Source organism: Crinia signifera, chromosome 2 (assembly GCF_055691185.1).
Source record: "Crinia signifera chromosome 2, ASM5569118v1, whole genome shotgun sequence".
NCBI lineage: Eukaryota > Metazoa > Chordata > Amphibia > Anura > Myobatrachidae > Crinia > Crinia signifera.
Genome location: NC_139218.1, coordinates 77,626,564 through 77,650,534, shown reverse-complemented (window position 1 = coordinate 77,650,534; position 23,971 = coordinate 77,626,564). Strand labels below are relative to the sequence as shown.

General features: G+C 37.5%; 1 protein-coding gene across 4 annotated transcripts in view; it reads right to left on the bottom strand.

Moving 5' to 3' along the window:
* FANCB (FA complementation group B) overlaps positions 1-23,971 on the bottom strand; it is a 60,943-nt gene that overhangs the window by 5,476 nt on the left and 31,496 nt on the right. For all 4 annotated transcript variants that reach the window (XM_083172457.1, XM_083172456.1, XM_083172455.1 and 1 more), the window contains 2 exons: positions 2,693-3,141; positions 917-1,160 (listed from right to left, as the gene is read on the bottom strand). In XM_083172457.1, coding sequence (XP_083028583.1) covers positions 917-1,160; positions 2,693-3,141 — 693 coding nt within the window. The remainder of the gene's footprint in view (positions 1-916; positions 1,161-2,692; positions 3,142-23,971) is intronic.

The following is a 23,971-nucleotide window of genomic DNA, read 5'->3' as shown; positions in this document are numbered from 1 at the left end:
CTGCCTGGGGTGCACTGTCTGCTGTGGTGTTTCTAGCACAGGTCTGGTTTGCATATCAGTGCTGATATACAGACCACACTGTGCTAGAAGCACACAACAGACAGCGACATCCCAGGCAGGGAAAAGGAGCTGCATGGGTTTTAAAAAATGGCAGGTGATAGAATGAGCACTAGGTTTATACAGTCTAAATGCACAACACTATCTAGAAAAGGGGTAGGCAATGTGTGGCATCCCAGCTTCTGTGGAACTGCACAACCCAGCATGCCCTTCCACAGGTTTTGCATGCCCTAACAGTAAAACTGTGGCAGGGGATGGCAGGCTCAGTAAGTATGAACAGCAAGTTGCGGTCATCGGAACACCAACATTTTAGTCTTTTCTGATTATATTTAGAAGCAGTTATTGAACACGTTTGCTTTATCCTGGGTGTGTACTGGACCCATTCAGTCCAACTCAAACAGAATGGCCATATAACTTGCTGCATATAAGGGCAGCTTAAGAACCCTTATGTTTTTCTTTCTAGTTCCAAGAATTATAATGAAAACAATGACTGCACTAAGAAGTCCAGAATCAGATTTTATTCAATGATAAATATAGTATGTTAACCTTGAACCAGTATGATGTATACAAAGAAACCCATTTATGCACTCAGCTTTTCTGAAGCAGAGAATCTGAATAAAACATACAAACCTATGTTTAGAATAATAGTTCAAAAAGCTTTTTAACAGTTGTTGTCATTTAAATAATTTATTTAAAGACTAAAGTATTATTAAAATGTTAATTTAACCATATATAAAAAATCCATACTACACATTGCAAAGTATGTTTAGTAAATATTTAATATCTGAAATGTAAAATCAATTAAGTAACTGATCAAGACTAAACCAAGTCGATGTTCTAATATTAAGATGATAAATACCTATAAAAGATGGTAAGCGTTCCATCACATGGGGTCTTTGGATTCCAAAGGAAGAGAGTTCCCCCAAGGCATCCAGGTCTAGTAGATAACATGATGTCAGGCATGAGGTTCAGTGGTTCACTTTGCATCTCTCCCACCAGCCAGGGTCTCACCGATGTTAACGTGCAATCAGGAGAGGAGATGTGGAGTGAACATTTCTGAAATGCTGACAGAACAGCAAAAATATCTTCCAGACTCCGAAATCCTATATTTAGAAGGAGAAAATACAAGGAGTAAAGAATTATACTTTTATCTTTGCCAGATTTGTTGTGTTATATTTGAAGTGGAAGATCTAAATAACGGACACAGTAGTGGCAACAGTGTGATTAACCAAATATCAAAATAAATCAGTATATCAATAATCAATAAACAGTAACCAGTTCCTTGTTCTAGTAGCAGCTTCACTGTGAAACTAGAGGCCCCTTTCATACCATCTGTTGCCAAAATTTGTTTTTCTTGGAATCAACACTTCCAATATTACTTCAAGAAAAACGTATTTCTGCAGGAAATTCTAGATTGCACAGTAAGGCATTACATAAAAGATGAATGAGGTAGTTTAAAAAAAAGATGGTGCCTTTAATATAGTTTTAGAAAGATAACTACAACTAAAGTAAGAATGACAGTTAAGTTAACATTGTTAAAAAGTGGCAGGCAAATTTTTATAGGTGTTAGGCTGCGGGTAGAAAAGTTAGGGTTCAGCTGCAAAAAGGAGGCGGGTGTAAGGGTTAGGAACTAGATAAGTTCCCGCTGGGCCACTGGAGATGGTATATAAACAGCCTGCCAAGTTGGCATTTCATGGCTGTCTACATGATGAATGTTGACATGGTCATAATTATGATCCTAATTTTGCATAGGGTAGGTGTTCCAAATGGGGCACTCTAACATATTACGTGATGTAGCATGGGTGGGGGGTTGGTTATAGTTTTTAAAATGTTCCAGCTAAAACTTGCAACTATCCTTATGCATCAGTAGTATTATTGTTGGCCTTACTGTAGTAGTAACCATTTTGAGTACTGTGTAGGTATCTGGTATGCATGTGTCCATGAATGGAGTGAGCTTACTGGGATGAGACCAGCAGGCTCGCAGTGGCTATCCTTGTACCAATTTTCATTGAGTCAGTCAACTGCCTAACGTGAAGATACCAGTAAAGATCCTTGGCTTGGCCTGCAACATTCAAGCCACGTAAAGAAAACAAATTGGTCCTAGTGCCAATAACATGCTAGGGTTTGTTATGTGTACGTGTCTCTACAATAGCCTTGAACAGCAGCTATGTCTCCATTGGTGATAGCTGTTGCATTGCTTCATTCATTTAATTAGCCTGGCTCAGACAACTTAATATAGATATAAGACAATCGGGCTATATTAATTAGCCTGCAGTACAGTCTAAACAACTCAGCGGGCAATTAGACTTTATATAACTGTTCTCTAACCCAAATATCTTACACAAATAGACTGCAGCAAAGATCAGTAAAGACATATCTGTAGTTGAAAAGATAACATGAAATGCCATTTTTTTTATTTTATTAAATTTTAAGGCAAAATATTACTATCAGGAGTTGCTACCTATTTATTGCTGTGCTTTAGTTGAAATCATGGGATCAGATCAGTTCATATCTAAAAAGTTTTTCAGTTGCACTACAGTAGTTCAAACTTGCGAATAATAGAAACACAAAGCCTTTGTGTTTTAGCAGTGCTGAATAATTTAGAGCTGTTTTCACTGTAATCTTATAAATTTACCTTGACAGTGTTCAAATACATTTATTGCATGTCTTCCTTTTAAAACATCTTCAAGGCTTACAGAAACTCTCCCACACGGTACAATCAGCATCTTGCTTCTTAGTAAACAGTCAGGTTGATTTTTCCTCCTGGCATGCAGCAGCAACGCACAACTAGTATTATTAAGTGCCAACAGCGGGGACAGCTCAGTGACAGCAGTTACTGTGTGTTCCAAATCATTTTGATAGGATGGAGGGCAGGGTCTTTGTGAGCAATTCCCTGAAAGATTGTCCTTGCTGTGATAGTCGAGCCTTTGTTTCTTTGCTATGGGTTCATGTGGGCAGACAGTGCTCAAATCTAGTGAAGGACGGATGGCCAATTTTAGCACATTAGTTTGACACCTGGTAACTTGGGAGAGTGAAGCTTTTTCTTGATCCATTATGAGGGATAAGCCAATGTCACTCAGTGATCTGTGAAAAGCAACGGAATAGTGCTGTAAACAAGCCGGCAATTTCACCACACCATATTCTAGGAAGAGAACACTCACCTTTTGTTTAACTGAGGACCTTAACAAGCAGAACTGACAAACAAGTAAAACAGTGTGCACTAAATATGACAACAATATATATAAACTACATTATCAAAAGTATTTCAGCTCAGCAGCTTTTGAAAATGTTTGCATCTGAGGTTCGCTGACAATATTCACTGCTCGCAAAGCAATTTACCACTTCCTAAGGACATGGGGGAAATTTACTAAGATGTGTAGTCTACTTCACATGTGATGTTGCTATGGGCATCCGCACTGCCTGCTATGCTGGCAACGTCCGCACACCGCTCCTGGCCGCACCCCCTGCCATTTGCCTCTGCATCATACCCCCCCCAGTCAGCTGTGTCCGCATCTGCACCTCCCCTCCCGACTGCTGGCAGCATCTGCCAAAAGGGGGATGACAGAAGGCAGCGCTATGGAGAAAGCTGGGGACAGTGAGAGTACCAAGTGGTGAGTCCTACAGGGGGGCATTATATGCACTGGTGGCACCACAGGGGGCATTATATGGATTAGCAGCATCACAAAGGGCATTATATTGATAATACAGAAAATCAACTAATCAATAAATCTATGCTTTTATTATATTCTGTTTTCCTGACTGCCGCTTTTATTGCTGCAGATGACTTTTGCCTGTTGCACAATGTACTATTCACTGCGTATGAGGCCTTCCCTTTGCGCTAAACAGTGATAATATGTCAGACACTGCGGCCATTTTGTTAGGCATGACTTGCATATATCGTTACAAGATGGCGTGTGGAATCAGAATACTGCTGAAATAAGTAATTTCTTATGAGATATTGTTTTGGATTTCTGGGTTTAAGAATGCCTTATTGATGTAACAGAGGACAAGGGCAGACAGCCAGTCTGCACAGTTTTGTCTAGAAATAGGAACAAACTATATGGGAACAAGGCCACACATGCGTAGACCCACAAGGCCACTGAAGTTGGGTGTTGGGTTAATTATGACATCATGATTGAAAGCAGAGCTTGCCAATAAGACTCAATGCTTATGAGTAATTAATTAATTAATGTGATAAAGGTTTAAATATCAGAGTGATAGAGGGAGGGAAAAAGGCATTTGAGGAAGAACACGCAAGCACGGGGGGCTGGAGGTAATTATGAAGGAGGTTTAATCATGGCTGATCACTGTCCTTGAAAGGTGTCCATTTTGATTTGATTTAGAATTACTGTTTAAGTATTAGCTAATCAATTTTATGTTTCTTGTGTTAGTCTGCATTTGCAAATACCTGTAATGAAGCTATTCTTTAAGTAAAGCATTGCCATACATTTTATAACAAGGTTGTGTGGGTGTGCAATCATTTCAGCGTTGCCGTTATATTTAAAGGTAATAAAGTAAATAAATTTGGTTTGGGTTATTTATCATATCTAAGCTTATCAGATAAATATCTGCTTTATCAGTTGGAGGCCCCAGCGAGATTCAATAATGGTTGGTGTCCATATTTTGTCAGTTATTGAGAAGATCAAAGTTTGAAAAAAATTAGCTATTGAAAAAAAAATGTGTAGAATTTTTTTTAAAGTCGGTGCATTTTTGGTACCCTTATCTTCTCAAACATCTGTTAAGGTATGGTAATCCACAATTACTTGAAGCAGCTTCGCTATTTAATTATAAAACAAATAGATCGTAATTTAAGGCATGGAAAGACAATGCTGCATTTTGCAGACTGTCAGCTTGCTAAACCCCCCCGCATCGCCCATTTCTTCTCTGTGTCAGAGAATAGATAAGGAGAGCAGCGAGAAACTTGGCAAGAAGTTGTAAACAACATTGCTTGGGTCAGGAAGAGTATTTCTTTAGTTTATTTGCAAAGCATGCAGACTATAGCAAGCATATTGGTATAAAGGTTATGCTGGCAATAAATTTTCTACTTTTTAAAAAAAAAATATTCTTTAAATGACAGTATTTTTTTTTTTTTTGTTTGTTTTTATTTTTTGACCGCGGTTGGATTGTTTGATGTATATTGTCTGCTGAGGATATTGCTGAAGTAACTAATCTGTAGCGGTTGTTTTGATAATTAGAGTTTCTTTGTTTGTCCAATCTATAAATTTTAAAGAAGTTGCATATATTTGTTGTAGGTTTTCCCGTGCTTATAATTTGGTGATTAGAGATAGGTAGAGGAGATTGTGCATTTACGTCTCTTTCTGGTTGACTGGCCAGCAACATGTGGAAGAAATGGAATGCATGATTTATCCATAATCTGTATTGTTTGGAAACCTCCGGATTGTCTACTGTATATGGTTTATATAAGAAAATGTTAATAAATAATTAAGTATACGTTGCATTGTTAGAGCTAGCAAGCAGTCGGATTACAATAACAGTTTGAGCTAATTTCTTTATATCCATAGACAGAGGTCAGTTAAAATACAGAGTTTAAAGGACTAGACGCTAATATTGTAAGACAAGTAACAGTTCATTTTTACCACCAGAATAAATAAAGTTAATTGGAATAATGTTTATAACAAAGAAAGTAAGATCGAGTTTATCTCATTGTAAAGTTTTTTTGGTCTCCTGTCTTGCGGAGATGAAGTCCGTAATGTAGGACTGATGTTTTTCTGCTATGGGTTTTTGATTTAATTTTTTGGGTTTATTAAACAAAGCAGCTGTGAGTTGGAAACTCTAAAGTGATGGATTCAGTTGATGTAATGCGAGATAAGGAGTTGTCCATGTTAGGTGAAGAAACAGGAAATGATCATGTGAATTCAATGTTTTTTTCCATTTAATGAGTAATACATTTTGGATAAGAAAAGTGATATATATCGATGAGATATAAGTCCAATATAACATCTATTCTTAAAGGTTCATATTGATATATTAGACCATGTTTTCTGTTGGCAATTTCTATTGCTTATTTGTTTGATCTGGATACATATATTGAATCAGATATACCTTGAGTAATGCGCAGATAAGTCCTGGGTTTATTTTTATTCTTATGAATGGAAGGTAATCAGTGATAACTGACTCAAGGCTGTGGGGTTTTCTTTAAGCCAATTTTTGTTTTGTTTTTGATTTGTGTTAATTTAATTTTGTTTGTTTTGAAAGGGGGATTGTACTAAATTGATAGAGTACCTTAAGGTGTTAATACTGTGGCCACAGTTAGCTAGATAACAAGGGGAGATAGTGATCTAATCGTGTAATGATCACTTAGACAATGTGCAGATATGGTAACAAAGAATGACATATTGCATATAATTTTTTTCTGATTTGATGAGTTGATTTTTTCCTGTGAAGAGTGCTGACCGGTAGCGAGATTTACAGGGGGTATCTGCCACCTACGTACAAGGTAGAATATATGGGGAAACATAACAAGAGAAGACAGGGTGGGGGTGGGACACGTGACTACTGATAACAGAGGACAGTAGATGAAACACCATACTGATAACAGAGATGGACAGTAGGTGGCCCACTATACTGATAACAGAGGACAGTATGTGGAAGGCGTAGGTGTGATAACAGTGACAGACACATAACGCAAGGTTAGGTTTTTGGGGGACATTTTTCATTTATTTTATTTACATTTTTGTCTTTGAAAGAGGTAACACCTTTTTAGGCATTTGTATGGGATCACAGAAAGTTCTGAGTATGTGACTAGTGTGAGCAAGTGAGAAGGTATAGAAAATACTATGCTGGTCATAGTTAGTTGGAATTGACGATGATGATGCACCTGTGAGGTAATGATTATTTGATGAGAGTGAACGCGCAATAGTCTGGTGACAGGTGGTGAAAGCTTCAAGAATTGAGATAGTATATCCCACTAACCCACATATGTTTGGAAAGATTGTACTGTCCCACTGAGGGGTTAATTCTGTTCAGTGAGAAGAGGTGATATGTCTTTTAGAGCCTTAGGGAGAAAAAAAAAAAAATGGGGAAAAAAAAGAATAATTTTGAAAAAAAAAATTTTGTTTATTTTTGAAAAAGCAGAAGGGAATAAGTTTTTTTCAGTGATGAGGTGAGAGTAACATCAGAAATAACTCTGTAGGAGATTAAAGGCAGGAAATGGTTAATGAGATTGATAAGAGAGTAAAGTTTTATTCCTAAAGGATGTGAAATATCCAAGGAGTGTTACAGAACTGTTTTCCATAACAAGGACATTTGAACAATTATGGGTTGAAAGATCTTAGAATTGAAGACATTGTTTACCCTTTTGAAAAAGCACAATGAATATATTAAAGTTATTGCAATGTTCTGTATGGGACAGTGATCAGCCATACCCAAGGATGACCTCCAGCCCCCTCCCCTCTGCTTCCCTCATGTGATAATGTTGCTTTATCAACATCTGTTTTAAAACTGCCATTTTTTTTTTCCAAATGACAAATGCTAATATGATGTCTGAGCTTAATAATGCTATTGCTTTTGCTTGTTTTATTTAAATAAAAATCCCAGCCAATAGAGGTGTGACTATTCCAGAGAAAAGATTAATTTACAAATTGATGCATTTCATTTTGCACAGAAAAAGCAAGTGTTTTAAAAAAAATAAATATTATTATTATTATTATTATTATTATTATTACTACTGAGCCACTAGAAATTATTTAGAAAAAATATTGAGTCTGCAGGTACCTCTGCAGAATCCTTATCAAAGCCCTTATTGAAAAATACAGATTTTATAGTGATTATTATAAGATGCATATTGAGTTGCATTTTTATGCTTACTGATTTATCTGATTGCATGTTGCCACTTTACTAGATCCATTGGTCATGCATATGAGCCCACAAATAAGGAATGGAGGTCACAATTGCTGCACAACTAATCATGATATTATCTCAAATATTTGTAATGATTTAATGATTATTTTTTTCCTCAGAGTGGTTTGGAAGAAATTGTGTATTATTAACAGGAATCCATGAGAGACTGCTGTCAGAAGGCACTAACCGATATGAGGACCCTCACGGGGTTAGAGTATTTTGATGAGTTTTTCATTACTAATCATGTCACAAGTTTCTAAACATCTATGGACCACAAGAAATAGTTTTTTTTCCAGATTTTACAACAACGCATACTATTTAATACCCATAGTATTTGCAACACTCTGTTATTGCAGGTTATCTGCCCAATGTGATTATTACAGTCATCTAATCATTGATTTATGATCTGCATAGTTCTTAAAGCAGATAGTCAGTCTTACTACATTTATTTACAGCACAGTCCAATATACGTGGACTCAATTAAGCCAAGGTTTTATGGACAGCCCCACTATGTCCCACAATGAGTTGCATGATTGCTACCACAATGCTGATTCAATATGTTTATGATTTAATGATGTGTTTAAATTCTTTACAGGATTCTCTTACTGACACCTTTTCTATTACTACTACTAAATCTAACTGACACAGAGCTGACAAAGTACAATATACTGACATAATTGCTTCATTTGAGGCTCTGATACACGCACTGACAGAAACCACAGCACTGGATATATCAGATTTATCATATACCTGTCTTTACTGTAATGAACAACAAGCAGCGGCCTTGGGAGTTTGAACACATATACATGGGGGTTCATATAGACCCATCAGGTTCTACAGTTGTGCACTTGACCAAGTGGCATCTGCTTTACTAACATGTTTAAGGACTGTGGCGGCTGCTGCAGCCTTTTGTATAGAAATTACAGAACACCGCACACTATGTGTCTCTAATGCTACATCTTTTCTAATGAACTTTTCACGGACAAGACACATTTCCAGTGCATGGTTCTCTCGTTGGGAACTTTTCTCCCAGCGCCACATGACCTGACCATTGTCAGGTGTGGTACGCTAAATCCTGCTACTCTGCTACCTGGTGGGACCCGGGAGTCCCAGAGGATGGATGAGATGCAGGATTTAGAACATAATTGTGAGGAATATTTAAAGCAAAATTTCTCCAATTAGACCTGATATCTCTGACACGCCACTACCATCTACAAAGATTGTAGTTGTCACCAACAAGGAGACTCAGGATGGCCATATACGGGATATGCGGTAGTATTGGATTTAGAGATCCTCATTTTCCATCGTGATTTTGCTATGATATAATACGCTAATATCACAGCAAGTAAAGGAGCTCATTGAGGCTGTCCAACTCCCTGCAAAGGCAGTAGTTGTTAAGTGTCAAGCTCACATGTTATAAAGTGATCTTGTTGCACTTGGTAACAAAAATAAGATGGCCACTGTTGTGAATCACACCACTATACAATTTAATGTTTTTACAAATTGACCAGCAGAATCTCATAAAACATCAAGAGTTGTGTATTTAAAAGGAATGTGCCAATGGATGATGAATGGATGCAGTTAAAAGGCTAATGGCCTATGTAAAGATGGTGGGGGCAGACCAGTAGCTCTCAAAACCCCTCCTCCTGGCATATGCGGAAGCTGCCCATGGGATGACCCATGTAAGGAGAGAGAGGGCATGTATGTTGATTTCATCTTATGCAGAGGCCCAAACGCATCTGTAGAAGAATGAACTCAGGAAAATTATTCCTATAGAACCATCAAACATTTCTCCTACCACTGGTCCATTCCTAAGGTTAAGAATATTTTTTGGGGAATTTACATGCATTTAAAATTGTCATTATATTTAAATGGTATCTGATATGTTATCTTGATTATAAGGAACATCCCAGCTGTCCCATGTACAGCATCCTTTACAGCAAAGAAATTTATTGAGAAATTTGTGTTCAGATATGTTATCCCATAAGGTATATGGTATTAAAAAAAAAAAAATTATAGAGGTACATATTTGACAGGAAAGGTATTCTAAGGAATAAGTCAATATATGGATATGAAAAATTGGTTGCACTCACCACACACTAAAAGGTTTTAGTCAAAATTGAACGTTAACAAAAGCACATTGAGAACACATAATTTAGGGTGGGTGTAGAAATTACTAGAATTGACTTGAAGTTTTGTCTTCGGTTTTGTATGACATTCACACTACTCCTCAGCAGCCACTGAACCTGTCCCCTTATAAGATCATTATTTTAATTTATATATACATTTTTTTGGGAGACCATCAATTCCTATTCAACATCCAGCAGCAGACTTGTCACTCTAATTCTCACATCATCTAAATACTTTGCCAGAAAAGCAAACATGAGTGACCAAGTTTCCCATACACTTACTAACTGAAGAAGTCATTTTTGTTTTTTAAGTTTTCATCTTTTTATAGTGAATGAGGGTTACCAGGGATTGGTTGCTGGCAAGGACAGTGTGTATAGTTATCAAAGAGGTATTAATAGAGTCATGATGGTGTATTCTACTTCTGCTTTTAATTTTAATCCCACAAGTATAATCATAACAGACACACATATACATCATACTACTGATGCTCCCAGGTTTTGGTATGCATCAGAGGATGGTAATAAAATACTGATAGCCAATATGTTAAACTAATTAGAAGGTTTAAAATAAATATATGAGTAATAACATAAAAGTAACTAAGAACATCCACACCAGAACCATTGATAGAATACATCTAGTAAGGTATCAGTAAAGAAGAGGCATTCTAAGTAAGGATGGTAACAATGGTGCAAATATAATATCTATATGCAAACTGACATTTCTTCTTTAAGACGCTCATCATGAGCTGATAAAAAGAACAATAAGGTAAACTGATTGTTGGTTATATTGTCATCTACGGTATCACTCCGGTAATGTTGGGTTAATGGCTACTTATATTTGCAGTCAAATCAAACAACACTTCATTTTCTATGTAGGATTTACACAAGTGAATCTTATAAGGTTACTGACTCTTCCTAGGTTTAAAATTGGTAAAGAGTGTAATAACAGGAGATATTTTGGAGTACAACAAAACATGTAGTTATGTGACAGAGTTGGGTGTGCTAGTATAACATCTAGATAAAAAGTGTACTCATTGAATTGTTTCTTATGATGTTTTCTCAAACATACTGTCTCATAAGCCATGGACATTACCACAAGGATTATAAGGTTTCTAAATGGTTACAAACAAGATCTATTGTAATAAAATGTACTTTTACTAATTAATACAGTGGTGATTCAACATGAAGATTTGAAAGTAACACATGGTATATTAAATAAACACACTTATTTACATTTTCCCAAGTTTATAAAATTGTATTTGAATTTGTGAATATAATTAAAATATGGTACAAAACTGATGGTGACGTTAAAAGGAAAGTTGAATTAAATTATTTGGGTTGAAAAAAATTAGTTTATTGAACAGGTGTGAGTGATGTGATTCCCTACAGTTGGTTTATTTGGTTGAACCCCAATAACTGGTTCGCATAAGTCAATGTTATATATGCTTTAAGAAGTTTAATGTTTTTGCCAAGATAATATTATTGATTTTTCTGTATACTAGTGAAATGCTTCAAGAAGGTTTTCCGATGTATTAAGAGAGAAACAAATGATGCACAGTACGAGAGATATGAACTTTTTTTCGGAGATATGAAAAAAGTTGAGGATGGACTGATAATACAGAAAATCAACTAATCAATAAATCTATGCTTTTATTATATTCTGTTTTCCTGACTGCCGCTTTTATTGCTGCAGATGACTTTTGCCTGTTGCACAATGTACTATTCACTGCGTATGAGGCCTTCCCTTTGCGCTAAACAGTGATAATATGTCAGACACTGCGGCCATTTTGTTAGGCATGACTTGCATATATCGTTACAAGATGGCGTGTGGAATCAGAATACTGCTGAAATAAGTAATTTCTTATGAGATATTGTTTTGGATTTCTGGGTTTAAGAATGCCTTATTGATGTAACAGAGGACAAGGGCAGACAGCCAGTCTGCACAGTTTTGTCTAGAAATAGGAACAAACTATATGGGAACAAGGCCACACATGCGTAGACCCACAAGGCCACTGAAGTTGGGTGTTGGGTTAATTATGACATCATGATTGAAAGCAGAGCTTGCCAATAAGACTCAATGCTTATGAGTAATTAATTAATTAATGTGATAAAGGTTTAAATATCAGAGTGATAGAGGGAGGGAAAAAGGCATTTGAGGAAGAACACGCAAGCACGGGGGGCTGGAGGTAATTATGAAGGAGGTTTAATCATGGCTGATCACTGTCCTTGAAAGGTGTCCATTTTGATTTGATTTAGAATTACTGTTTAAGTATTAGCTAATCAATTTTATGTTTCTTGTGTTAGTCTGCATTTGCAAATACCTGTAATGAAGCTATTCTTTAAGTAAAGCATTGCCATACATTTTATAACAAGGTTGTGTGGGTGTGCAATCATTTCAGCGTTGCCGTTATATTTAAAGGTAATAAAGTAAATAAATTTGGTTTGGGTTATTTATCATATCTAAGCTTATCAGATAAATATCTGCTTTATCAGTATGTATTAGCACCACCACAGGGGGCATTGTTTGTATTACCGGCACCACAGGGGTTAATATATGTGTAAAGGACACCATGAGTATATGTATAAGTAGCACCATGGGGGCATAATATGTATTAGCAGCACTACAGGGGGCATTATGGGCCTGATTCATAATCAATCATCTCTCCTGAGTGAGGTGTTAGAGGTTTCAAATGGTCCTTAATGAAATAAAAAAATAGATCAAGTCACAGTAACATGCAGGTCAGCGTTTCAACGTCTGCAAGCCTTTTCATCGGGACAGCAGCCTGTGTGTGCAGGAAAGTGTGGTCTTTTTTGCACTACACTTTCCTGCACACACAGGCTGCTGTCCTGACAAAAAGGACTGCGGGCCTTGAAACGTTGACCTGCATTTTTTTTTTTTTTATTCATAAAGGACCATTTGAAAAATCAGTGTAGTGCCACCTCTAAGTTCCTTGGGACGCTGGTAATTATATATACAGGATATATATTCAGGAAGGCACCACGGTAGTTGCTATTTTATCCAGAGAGCCAAACTCATTGCATTGGATAAATTGTGTATTTTTAATGTGCTTGTCTCATACCCATTTTAGCTAAAAATAGGTTTGACTTAAGGTCATTCTACAAACGTCATTCCAAAGGTGTGAACACAAAAATGAGACATGGCCTTGTGCCAGCTAGGCCAAAACCAGTTTCAAATTTGGCCGTAGCCTTTGGGATCTAGGCCACGCCCATGTTTGCATGGTGTCGGCTCTTTGTCTTACCAGAACATAATTTTTGGCTCTTTGCCTCGTACTGGTTGGCCACCCCTTTAATAAATAAAGCAGGGGACAGCAGTAATATCTCCTTTGAAGTAAAATTGAACCACCAGGTGGATCCGTAAATGGCCAAAATTTAGAGCTGATTAATTTCCTGGGGCAGCTCTAAGCATTTGGCACACAAATTTGCTCATGTGCATTAAAAGTAGCAGTCTACTACTTCTGTGCTTCATAAATGTGCCTTATAAATTAATGAACGCCCATTAGAGAATCAAATGCAGATTTTTTTACTGGCCTTTTTAAGATGAAGTGGAACCTCACCTTCCACAATTTCACTATCTATTGATGGCACAAGGATCTCCTCTAGCCACCATGTAGGCTGCCTTAGCGTTTTCTTGATTCCTCTCTCTCCTTTAAACCACACATTCAGCATCTCTCACAGTCCTGTCGTTTCCACCTCAATTTTTTTCCAGGATCAAACCCTATCTCACCCAAGATGCTACAAACACATCCACTCACTAGTCATATGCAGATTGGACTACTGTAATCTCCTACTTTTTGGTCTCCCTGTAAAACACCTCTCTCCACTCCAATATATTCTCAATACTGTTGCCCGGCTCATCTTCCTCTCCAAAAATGGAGACAAAGCCCTGCACTGGCTTCCCTTTCCCTTCAAAATATAATTCAAGCTCCTCACACTCTCTTACAAAGCCATCATCCATTCCTCTCCCACCTACATATCTGACCTTGTCTCTCTTTACACTCCCACCTGCCCTCTCCGCTCCACAAATGTACATTGCCTCTCCTGCAAACTGGTTACTTCATCCCATTCCCGCCTCCAGGATTTTGGCCGGTGTTCCCTGTATCTCTGGAAATTTTTACCCTCCCTATCAGACTTGCCAACTCCCTACATAATTGCGTCAGTGTCTACTACTGTTGTTTTGTTTTTGCTCATCTATGTATTGTCAGGAACCGCAGAACTCTTGTGGTGCCATATAAATAAACAATAATAATAATAAAATCCTGAGGAACAGTTGAATTTAAGTTTATTCTTCAAATATAAAAATTGAATTCTGGAATTAAATTTTGAGGAAAAATATGAATATGTTGGCAAAGAAATTATATTATTCGAATATGTAAGCAAATTCTAATAATGTAATGTCACTCATACAGTACTTTGTATTTTAATGCTTTGTGACAGGATAAATGTAAACTTTTTTTCAATTAATGATACATTAAAAATCTAAATTATATACAGGATGCAAAACAGAAGGTATATTAAACTTATATCAGTAATACAAGACTTTAATGGACCAGTTTTTGGATGATATCACTTTGGACCAGGAACTTATCCTGTCTCCCATGTGTTATTACCCGATAATGGGTACCTCATTGTAATAACTGGCTTTAATTGGATAGCACAACAGTAATACCAGGCTAAAAAAGCCAGTTTTTAACGTGCAGTAAATGGGGTAAATTTACTAAGATGTGAGTTGTATTTTACGTGGGATGTTGTTATGGGCAACTAATCATAAACTACTCATTTGTCTAGCATCTTCTAGAAGATAGTAGATAACATAGTAACATAGTAATTAAGGCTGAAAAAAGACGTTAGTCCATCAATAGTATCTGAATGGTTGCCCATAGCAACATCCCATGTGAAATACAACTCACATCTTAGTAAATTTCCCCCAATGACTGCATGTAATAGGATACCCCTCATAGGAGGTTATTCTGGTTGGTGCGTAATTTTCCGAATTCTTTCTGAGCGGTCCGCACGCTACACTGTGTGGACATGGTACGAAGAAAAGCCCACCGGTCCTCCGCATTCGGACGGACTCACACTTTAAGAAGAGGGCGTGTTTACGGACGACATCCAAACCTTGCGTGTGTGGTGGGCACACACACATATTCTGCACGGTCTTATCGCGTCAAAACGGACGGGAACATGGCCGTACGCACCGATGCGGTGTATTGCCGCAAAACATACTACTATCTTTTGATCCCCAAATGTGTGCTGTTATTGGTAAATGTAAAAGTGACATGTATATTTATATTAGTGAAAGCAAGTTCTGGCCATTGCTTGCAGTGTAAATGTGTGTAACAAATGCAGCCGTGCTTTCAGCATAGATTTGTGTGTTTAGTAATGGTCCATTTAAGCTGCAAGGTTTCCAATTGAAGCAATGAAAAGAGTGTAATTAATGAGTAATGAGTAGAGGAGTGGATTGTATTGTGTTCAGGTGACATTTGTTAAGGTGCGGGATTACTAATTGGGCGATCCGAATGTCTAGCGCATGACCGAGTGGTGTCCGCAAAGAAATACTTGCTTATGGACACCGCATATTTCTTGCCTTTAGGTTCGTTTGCAGTCGGTGTTCAGTCCGAATGCACGCCTACCAGAATTAGTGCACTCCCTCGTGTACGCCCAGGTTTACGCCCAGTTTAGCCCACTTTGAAACTACGCCCCTGTGTACTTCCGAATGACGCCCATAATACGCCCATATCTCCCGAGTGAATGCGGTGCACATTTCTGTACGGTATTAGTGAGAACAAGTACGGAGACCTTGCGTGGCACATGCGCATAGCGTTGCCTACGCATGCGCAGACGGCTAAAAAACGCCATCCGAAAGAATTCGGAAATTTACGCATCGACCAGAATAAGGCCCATAGTATCAAAACTGGAGGTGTTCAGGGTTAGGGTAACTCTTCATCCAGACTGCAGCAATGATAATGATCTGGGAGATTCTAGAGGCCCCTGGATTATATCAGCCATTTTACTGCTATATTCTGGTAAAGTTGCCATTCTGACTTCTCACATGCTTTTGGATACAACCTTTTTATATGTTCTTATATGAATAAATCCCTTTAGATATGGCTTTTTTTTTTAATTATACAGTTGATATTGCTTCTGCCTTCAGTGGTTATTTTAGCTGTTGACCAGAAAGACCTTTAAGAATTGTTTTATCATACGACAGTCTGTAGAACATATGGTCAGTTTGACAAGCAAATGTTACATATTTTTTTGATTCTGCTTTAAAAATGTATTCCAGTAAGTTTTAATATTTTTATATACTCCTGTTTCTACTAAAATTGTATTTCTTTTTTACCCTCTCCCACTCACTCTTTTGGCTTTACAAGGTAGTAATATTTGACCACACCATCTTTCACTGAGCACCTTTATAAATTTCCTGCATATTATACATTTTCATTTCAGGTTGTCATTATTTGTACTAGTATATCATGTCATATAGATAACCTGTTATTGGCTTGTTAAACAAACAAATGAATTGAATCTACAGTATTCTTAGTGATGTATCCTATTATCTATGGTAAATTACCACAGATAATTACCACCAGGGGAGGCTCTAGAAGTGGGGCTGCAGTACAGTTAAAATTTTAAAAAGGGGAGGCAATGCAACTACCACCAACTGCCATTCCAAAGTGACTCAATGGCAGATGATAACAAAATTCAAATATTTATAACCTGGCGCTTATGGCGTTTAATTAAAGAATGATCAGTAGTGTTTCTCCTGGTGACCATCAATCTCCCAAATCTAAAACTTGTGACAAACCTCTTTATTCTCAAAATGGGAGATATTGTTGCTCCCTTATTTGAATTTTAGATTGTGCTGCAGCCCCACCTATGGAGCCACCAATGATTACTACTGACTGGCTATCTATTCAGCCCCATTGTTAGCACTTATCCGGGATATGGTTTCACCTGCCTCAGGCAGATGAGACCAGATCTCTGATAAATTACTGCAGATGTGGCCCTATATATCTATCCTCCATGCGCTACAAGTAGCGTTATACATAATGCTCCAAGGTATTCTTTAATCTGGTCTGTCCATATAATTATATTTCATGTTTTTTAAAAATGCAATGTGAGCACTTGTGAGAGCAGAACAATACTTCTATCAAACCTTGTGACATAAAGGGGTTTTTAAAAACCAGCAACTATAAACCTGTAGCATCTATAGCACTCAAGTGTGATGACTATAGTTGAATTGAAGAAAGAAAATTCCATTGTCAAATGGGAACAATTAAGCTCTAAAAACGCAGCATGTCATTTTTCAGAACTTAAATCAGTCCCCTGTGATGGAAGACTCATTCCCTTTATTCAACCTGTCTGCTCTGGAACAATTGAGCAATATGGGGTCTTTGTAAGAAGGCAAATATGTACAGTAGATAAAAGCAATGAATTTCCTCTGTTTCATCTACATTTACCTGCAACTGTTGCTCTGCATGGCAGTCAGCTGTAGAGAGGCCCACATGCATGGAAACCAGATCTGTGTTCTTCACAGAAGGTTTTTCCTTGATATTATGAAGTAGCCAGGAGTTGTGAGAACTGTGTCTGCAGTGCTTCACTCCAGTGTCAGGTAGGCTGGGGTCAAGCATAAAGGAGGATGGGTACCCGCAGGCTCTTCTTCTGGCAGTAGCGGTTTCATACAGTGAGTATTACTGTTGCTCATGTGCCTCTGCTGGCTGGCACTCTATGCGCCAGCATACTCTTGTATAGGTCGGGCGAGACCTACTGTTTACGAGACATTGAAACGGATTGGCAGCTGGACAGTTTGAGAAAAATGTGGAAAATAGGTATCTCAAATAAATATGGGCGCTAGAAGTGAATAAAAGGAGACTGATACTCCCCTGTTCAGATGTTCAGTCCCGATGTCTCTCCTTACTTCACTTTAATTGGTGCCAGTACATGCAATGATAAGAGAGAGAGAGAGAGAGAGAGAGAGAGCAACTACCCTCGTGTAATACTGTTAGATTTTTAGACTAATAAGTTGGTTATTCTGTGCTAACAATCCAAGATATTAGACAGCCAAGTTTTCAGGGGTTGCCCCCTTTGAGAAGCACTCACAATGTATATAATCTATAGAGGCATGTATCACATCACATGAAGTGTATCTTAATTCCGTGATATAAAATAATATTGCGGGGTTGGATACCCCTAATCCAATTACTCACTCAGAAACGGATTTAAAGCGCCTGTCAGGTGGGTCTTTACTCCTCGTTCTCCTCCTCCCTTTTACCAAAATGATAGCTCGGCAACTGACAGTACTGATTCCACAAAGGTACTTATATAAAATAGTAACCTTTATTGACAAATTTTTAATATAAAACAAAAATATCCTCCTGTGAAATAAACCTTAGAGCCGCCTCCCAGTGTTGGACTGGTCAGACCTGGAGATGATGGTATAATATGTGTGAACAGAAAGGGGCCCCGTCACTCTGATCACATTTAAATCCAGGCTTTTCCGTCCTACCAGTTTGCTGGTCTCTAGGGATAGTATGCAGAGAGAGACTCCACCAACGCGTTTCGATCCTTCCCTGGATCTTTTTCAAGGTGTGTCAGTCTCGGTTTAAATACCTTAGCTAATTGACAAATGTTGGGGGCAGGTGTTCTCCCGATTCCCGCCAATATTAAAAAGCTGTGTAGCATATAAACGTCCATTCCCCCGTGACAATGCATTGCTAAAAATGCATGTCTCGGGGTTGCGTTGCGGTCCGGGTCACATGACTTCCGGCCGGCGTCTTTCGTCTGTTACCGTTTTGGTAAAAGGGACGAGGAGAATGAGGAGTAAAGACCCACCTGACAGGCGCTTTAAATCCGTTTCTGAGTGAGTAATTGGATTAGGGGTATCCAACCCCGCAATATTTTTTTATTTCACGGAATTAATATACACTTCATGTGATGTGATACATGCCTCTATAGATTAGGGGGCAACCCCTGAAAACTTGGCTGTCTAATATCTTGGATTGTTAGCACAGAATAACCAATTTATTAGTCTAAAAATCAAACAGTATTACACGAGGGCAGTTGCTCTCTCTCTCTCTTATCATTGCATGTACTGGCACCAATTAAAGTGAAGTAAGGAGAGACATCGGGACTGAACATCTGAACAGGGGAGTATCAGTCTCCTTTTATTCACTTCTAGCGCCCATATTTATTTGAGATACCTATTTTCCACAAAGTCTTAAATTATAGGGATATTTTGGTGGTATCCCTCATCTCAAAAGAATACAGGCAGCTTTTTTTGCGCAGACAAGTAGAACCCTATTATTTAAAAACGTTCGTCTTGTTCACCTAGGGGTCCAACTATCCGCAGCAATCATGTTCTCATTTAGAGAAAATAGAAAAACTAAATTAGACACTCTATTCTCCACATTAGAGGAGAATTCTGAAACTCTAGATGATAATCTGGAGAACATTATTGAAAACCTAGAGAAAGATCTCATTAAGGAATGCCGCCTGTGGTGGGAAATAGCCACTCTTGAAAAGTATCTAGCCAGCAAAATAGTCCCAAAAGGTCTTGTTATAGATAAAAAGGCTTCCTTCACACATTCTTCAGAAGAATTTAAGAAAGATTGGGATAGAATTACCCAACAATGTTCCTTTTCCTTGATGGAATTGATCATCAAGGAAAGGAAAAAAGAATTTAAAGATATAGAAGGAAAAATAGAAAAAATCAAAGAGAATATCAGACCTTTTAACCATCTACCAGAACTGAAAGAGATGGAAGAAGAAATTGAAGAAAGTATAGCCAAAGTGGAGAAGAACCTAAAGGAACGAAAAATCAGAACATTTTTTAGAGATAAAAAACAACCAGAAATAGAGATACAAGAACAAATACCACTACCAACAATCAAAAAAACCAATAGAAAATGAAACTTTAGGAATTACCAAAATAATTCTCCCCCAAGAACGGAGAACCAGGAATATTATAGGGATAGAAGACCCCCAAGAAATCAACTTAGGGGATCACAACATTAACAGGATAGAGAAAGGTCACGGGATAGGATTCAGTACAGAAGGACACCCCCAGACTGGAGAAGGAGGAATGATTGGTACAGAAACGATCGCCAAGATGATTCCACCCATTGAAAACATAGAGAAGATCGAGGAAGAATATACAGAAAAAATTATAGAGGAAACCATGATCCAAAAGAAAATATTGAAACCCACAATAGATTTGAACCATTAAGAAATTTTTGTTTCAAAACTCCAGAGTGGGTTTTTTAGGACAGGGGATGGGAACCAATTACATAAGATAACACATCACCACAAAAAGAGGAAAAAGAGGGGGAAAATCTAAGATCTCTAAAATAAGGAGAAAAAAGAATAGAATGAAGAAAGCAGAAATAAAAAGATTAGAAACAAACAACGTCAACCCCAACCCAACAGATGGAAAAGTGAAGATTTTTAATCTAAGCACACATATCCTAAATGCACAGAAAAGAGCAGTCCTGGAAAAAGGATCAAAATATGCTCCGGCCAATAAAATTGATGAATTCAAACTTTTTGTGGACATCCAAAAATATATACGAAAGCTAACACTTAAAAAATTCTTCATTATGAAAGATAATGAGAAGATAGAAGGAGAAGAAGAGGAAACATTTCATACCATCAGTCAATTCCGACCAACATCAACTTTCTTCCCTGCACTTGTTAAGGGAAGTTTTTTGGATGTTTTTGCGGCTTGATGAATTGAAAGACGTAAGGAAACAGAAAATAAAATTCAACCTCACTCATAAAGAAAGGCTGGCTTTAGATTCCTTGAAGAAGAATGATGACATCATTATAAAGCCAGCTGACAAGGGGGGGGGGGGGTAGTGATCATGAATACCACTGACTACACGGATGAAGTAATGAGGCAACTTAATGACAACACTACATATAAAAAACTTAGAAAGGATCCAACTGTGGAATACATGAAATCGCTAGAAAGTCTAGTGAAGAAATATGAGGGAAACAACACTCTGAATTTAAATGAATTAAAATTTATTATCATGGAAAATCCTCAAATACCAGCAATATATGTACTGCCAAAAGTGCATAAAGATCCAGTGAAACCCCCTGGACGTCCTATAGTCTCGGGGGTAGACTCATTAACTGCATATTTGTCGGAACTTATTGATCATCATTTACAACCACTGATATTACAGAATAGATCACACCTAAAGGACACGAGAGACGTCATCAATAAATTAAATTCAATAAAATGGGAAAAAGGATATATTTTAGTGAGCGCAGATGTGAGCTCACTATACACCATCATACAACACTCTGATGGCATTGCAGCGGTGGGAGAATCCCTAAGAACATCCTCTTTAAGCACATCCCTACAAGAATTTTTATTGGAGGGAATACCCTACATTTTAGAACATAACTATTTTATCTTCAAAGGCACCGCAATGGGCACCAAATTTGCCCCCAGTTATGCAAATTTATTTATGGGTTGTTGGGAAGAAAAATATGTTTGGAACAACAACCCATATGGGGCAAACCTGGTGTCCTGGTATCGATATATTGATAATATTTTATTTATATGGAGTGGCAATCCAGAAGAATTGGATCTTTTTTGTACTTTTTTAAATGATAACCCTTTTAATATTAAATTGATTTTTAATATTGATACCAGTACCATACATTTTTTAGATCTTACCATTTTTATCAAAGATGACAAAATCTGTACAAAGACATATCAAAAACCTACAGATTCATTGTCATACATACAAGCAGATAGTTGCCACCATAAAAATTGGCTGAATGGTATTCCAGGAGGCCAGTTCAAGCAAATCAGACGAAATTGTACAGAAAAGCAAAGATTTGAAGAACAATCAGTGGCAATGAAGGAAGCATTTACAGCTTGTGGATATGAAGGACGAAGCATAGAATCAGGTTTGGAGCAAGCAAAAAACATCGAAAGGGAAGATCTACTCCAACCGGGAGAAAGGAATAACAGCAAAAATAATGAGAAAATGAAATTGGCGTTCATCACACAATATAACTCCCAACACCGAGAAATAGAAAGAGCATTCAAAAGGAATTAGTCCATCTTAAAACAAGACCTGGTTTTGGGAGAATGTTTACCCAATAATCCCATCCATGTTTACAGCAAATCAAATAATATAAAAAACAAACTTGTCCGAAGTCTTTTCCCAACAGACGCAATCAGACAAAGTTACAATCGCTCAATTGGTTTTTATAGGTGAGGAATGTGCATAGGGTGTCGCAAAATATCAAGTCAGAACCAATCAAAGTTCGAATCAATTGAGATAAATGAGCAAAGTGCAATAATAAAAGAATTTATTACTTGCAACACTGCAAATGTAGTATATACCATCAAATGTATTTAAACCGAGACTGCAGAGAGAGAAGACACACCTTGAAAAAGATCCAGGGAAGGATCGAAACGCGTTGGTGGAGTCTCTCTCTGCATATCCCTAGAGACCAGCAAACTGGTAGGACGGAAAAGCCTGGATGTGAATGTGTTTAGAGTGACGGGGCTCCTTTCTGTTCACACATATTATACCACCATCTCCAGGTCTGACCGGTCCTACACAGGGAGGCGGCTCTAAGGTGGATTTTACAGGAGGATATTTTTGTTTTATATAAAAAATTTGTCAATAAAGGTTACTATTTTATATAAGTACCTTTGTGGAATCAGTACTGTCAGTTGCCGAGCTATCGTTTTGGTAAAAGGGAGGAGGAGAACGAGGAGTAAAGACCCACCTGACAGGCGCTTTAAATCCGTTTCTGAGTGAGTAATTGGATTAGGGGTATCCAACCCCGCAATATTTTTTTATTTCACGGAATTAATATACACTTCATGTGATGTGATACATGCCTCTATAGATTAGGGGGCAACCCCTGAAAACTTGGCTGTCTAATATCTTGGATTGTTAGCACAGAATAACCAATTTATTAGTCTAAAAATCAAACAGTATTACACGAGGGCAGTTGCTCTCTCTCTCTCTTATCATTGCATGTACTGGCACCAATTAAAGTGAAGTAAGGAGAGACATCGGGACTGAACATCTGAACAGGGGAGTATCAGTCTCCTTTTATTCACTTCTAGCGCCCATATTTATTTGAGATACCTATTTTCCACAAAGTCTTAAATTATAGGGATATTTTGGTGGTATCCCTCATCTCAAAAGAATACAGGCAGCTTTTTTTGCGCAGACAAGTAGAACCCTATTATTTAAAAACGTTCGTCTTGTTCACCTAGGGGTCCAACTATCCGCAGCAATCATGTTCTCATTTAGAGAAAATAGAAAAACTAAATTAGACACTCTATTCTCCACATTAGAGGAGAATTCTGAAACTCTAGATGATAATCTGGAGAACATTATTGAAAACCTAGAGAAAGATCTCATTAAGGAATGCCGCCTGTGGTGGGAAATAGCCACTCTTGAAAAGTATCTAGCCAGCAAAATAGTCCCAAAAGGTCTTGTTATAGATAAAAAGGCTTCCTTCACACATTCTTCAGAAGAATTTAAGAAAGATTGGGATAGAATTACCCAACAATGTTCCTTTTCCTTGATGGAATTGATCATCAAGGAAAGGAAAAAAGAATTTAAAGATATAGAAGGAAAAATAGAAAAAATCAAAGAGAATATCAGACCTTTTAACCATCTACCAGAACTGAAAGAGATGGAAGAAGAAATTGAAGAAAGTATAGCCAAAGTGGAGAAGAACCTAAAGGAACGAAAAATCAGAACATTTTTTAGAGATAAAAAACAACCAGAAATAGAGATACAAGAACAAATACCACTACCAACAATCAAAAAAACCAATAGAAAATGAAACTTTAGGAATTACCAAAATAATTCTCCCCCAAGAACGGAGAACCAGGAATATTATAGGGATAGAAGACC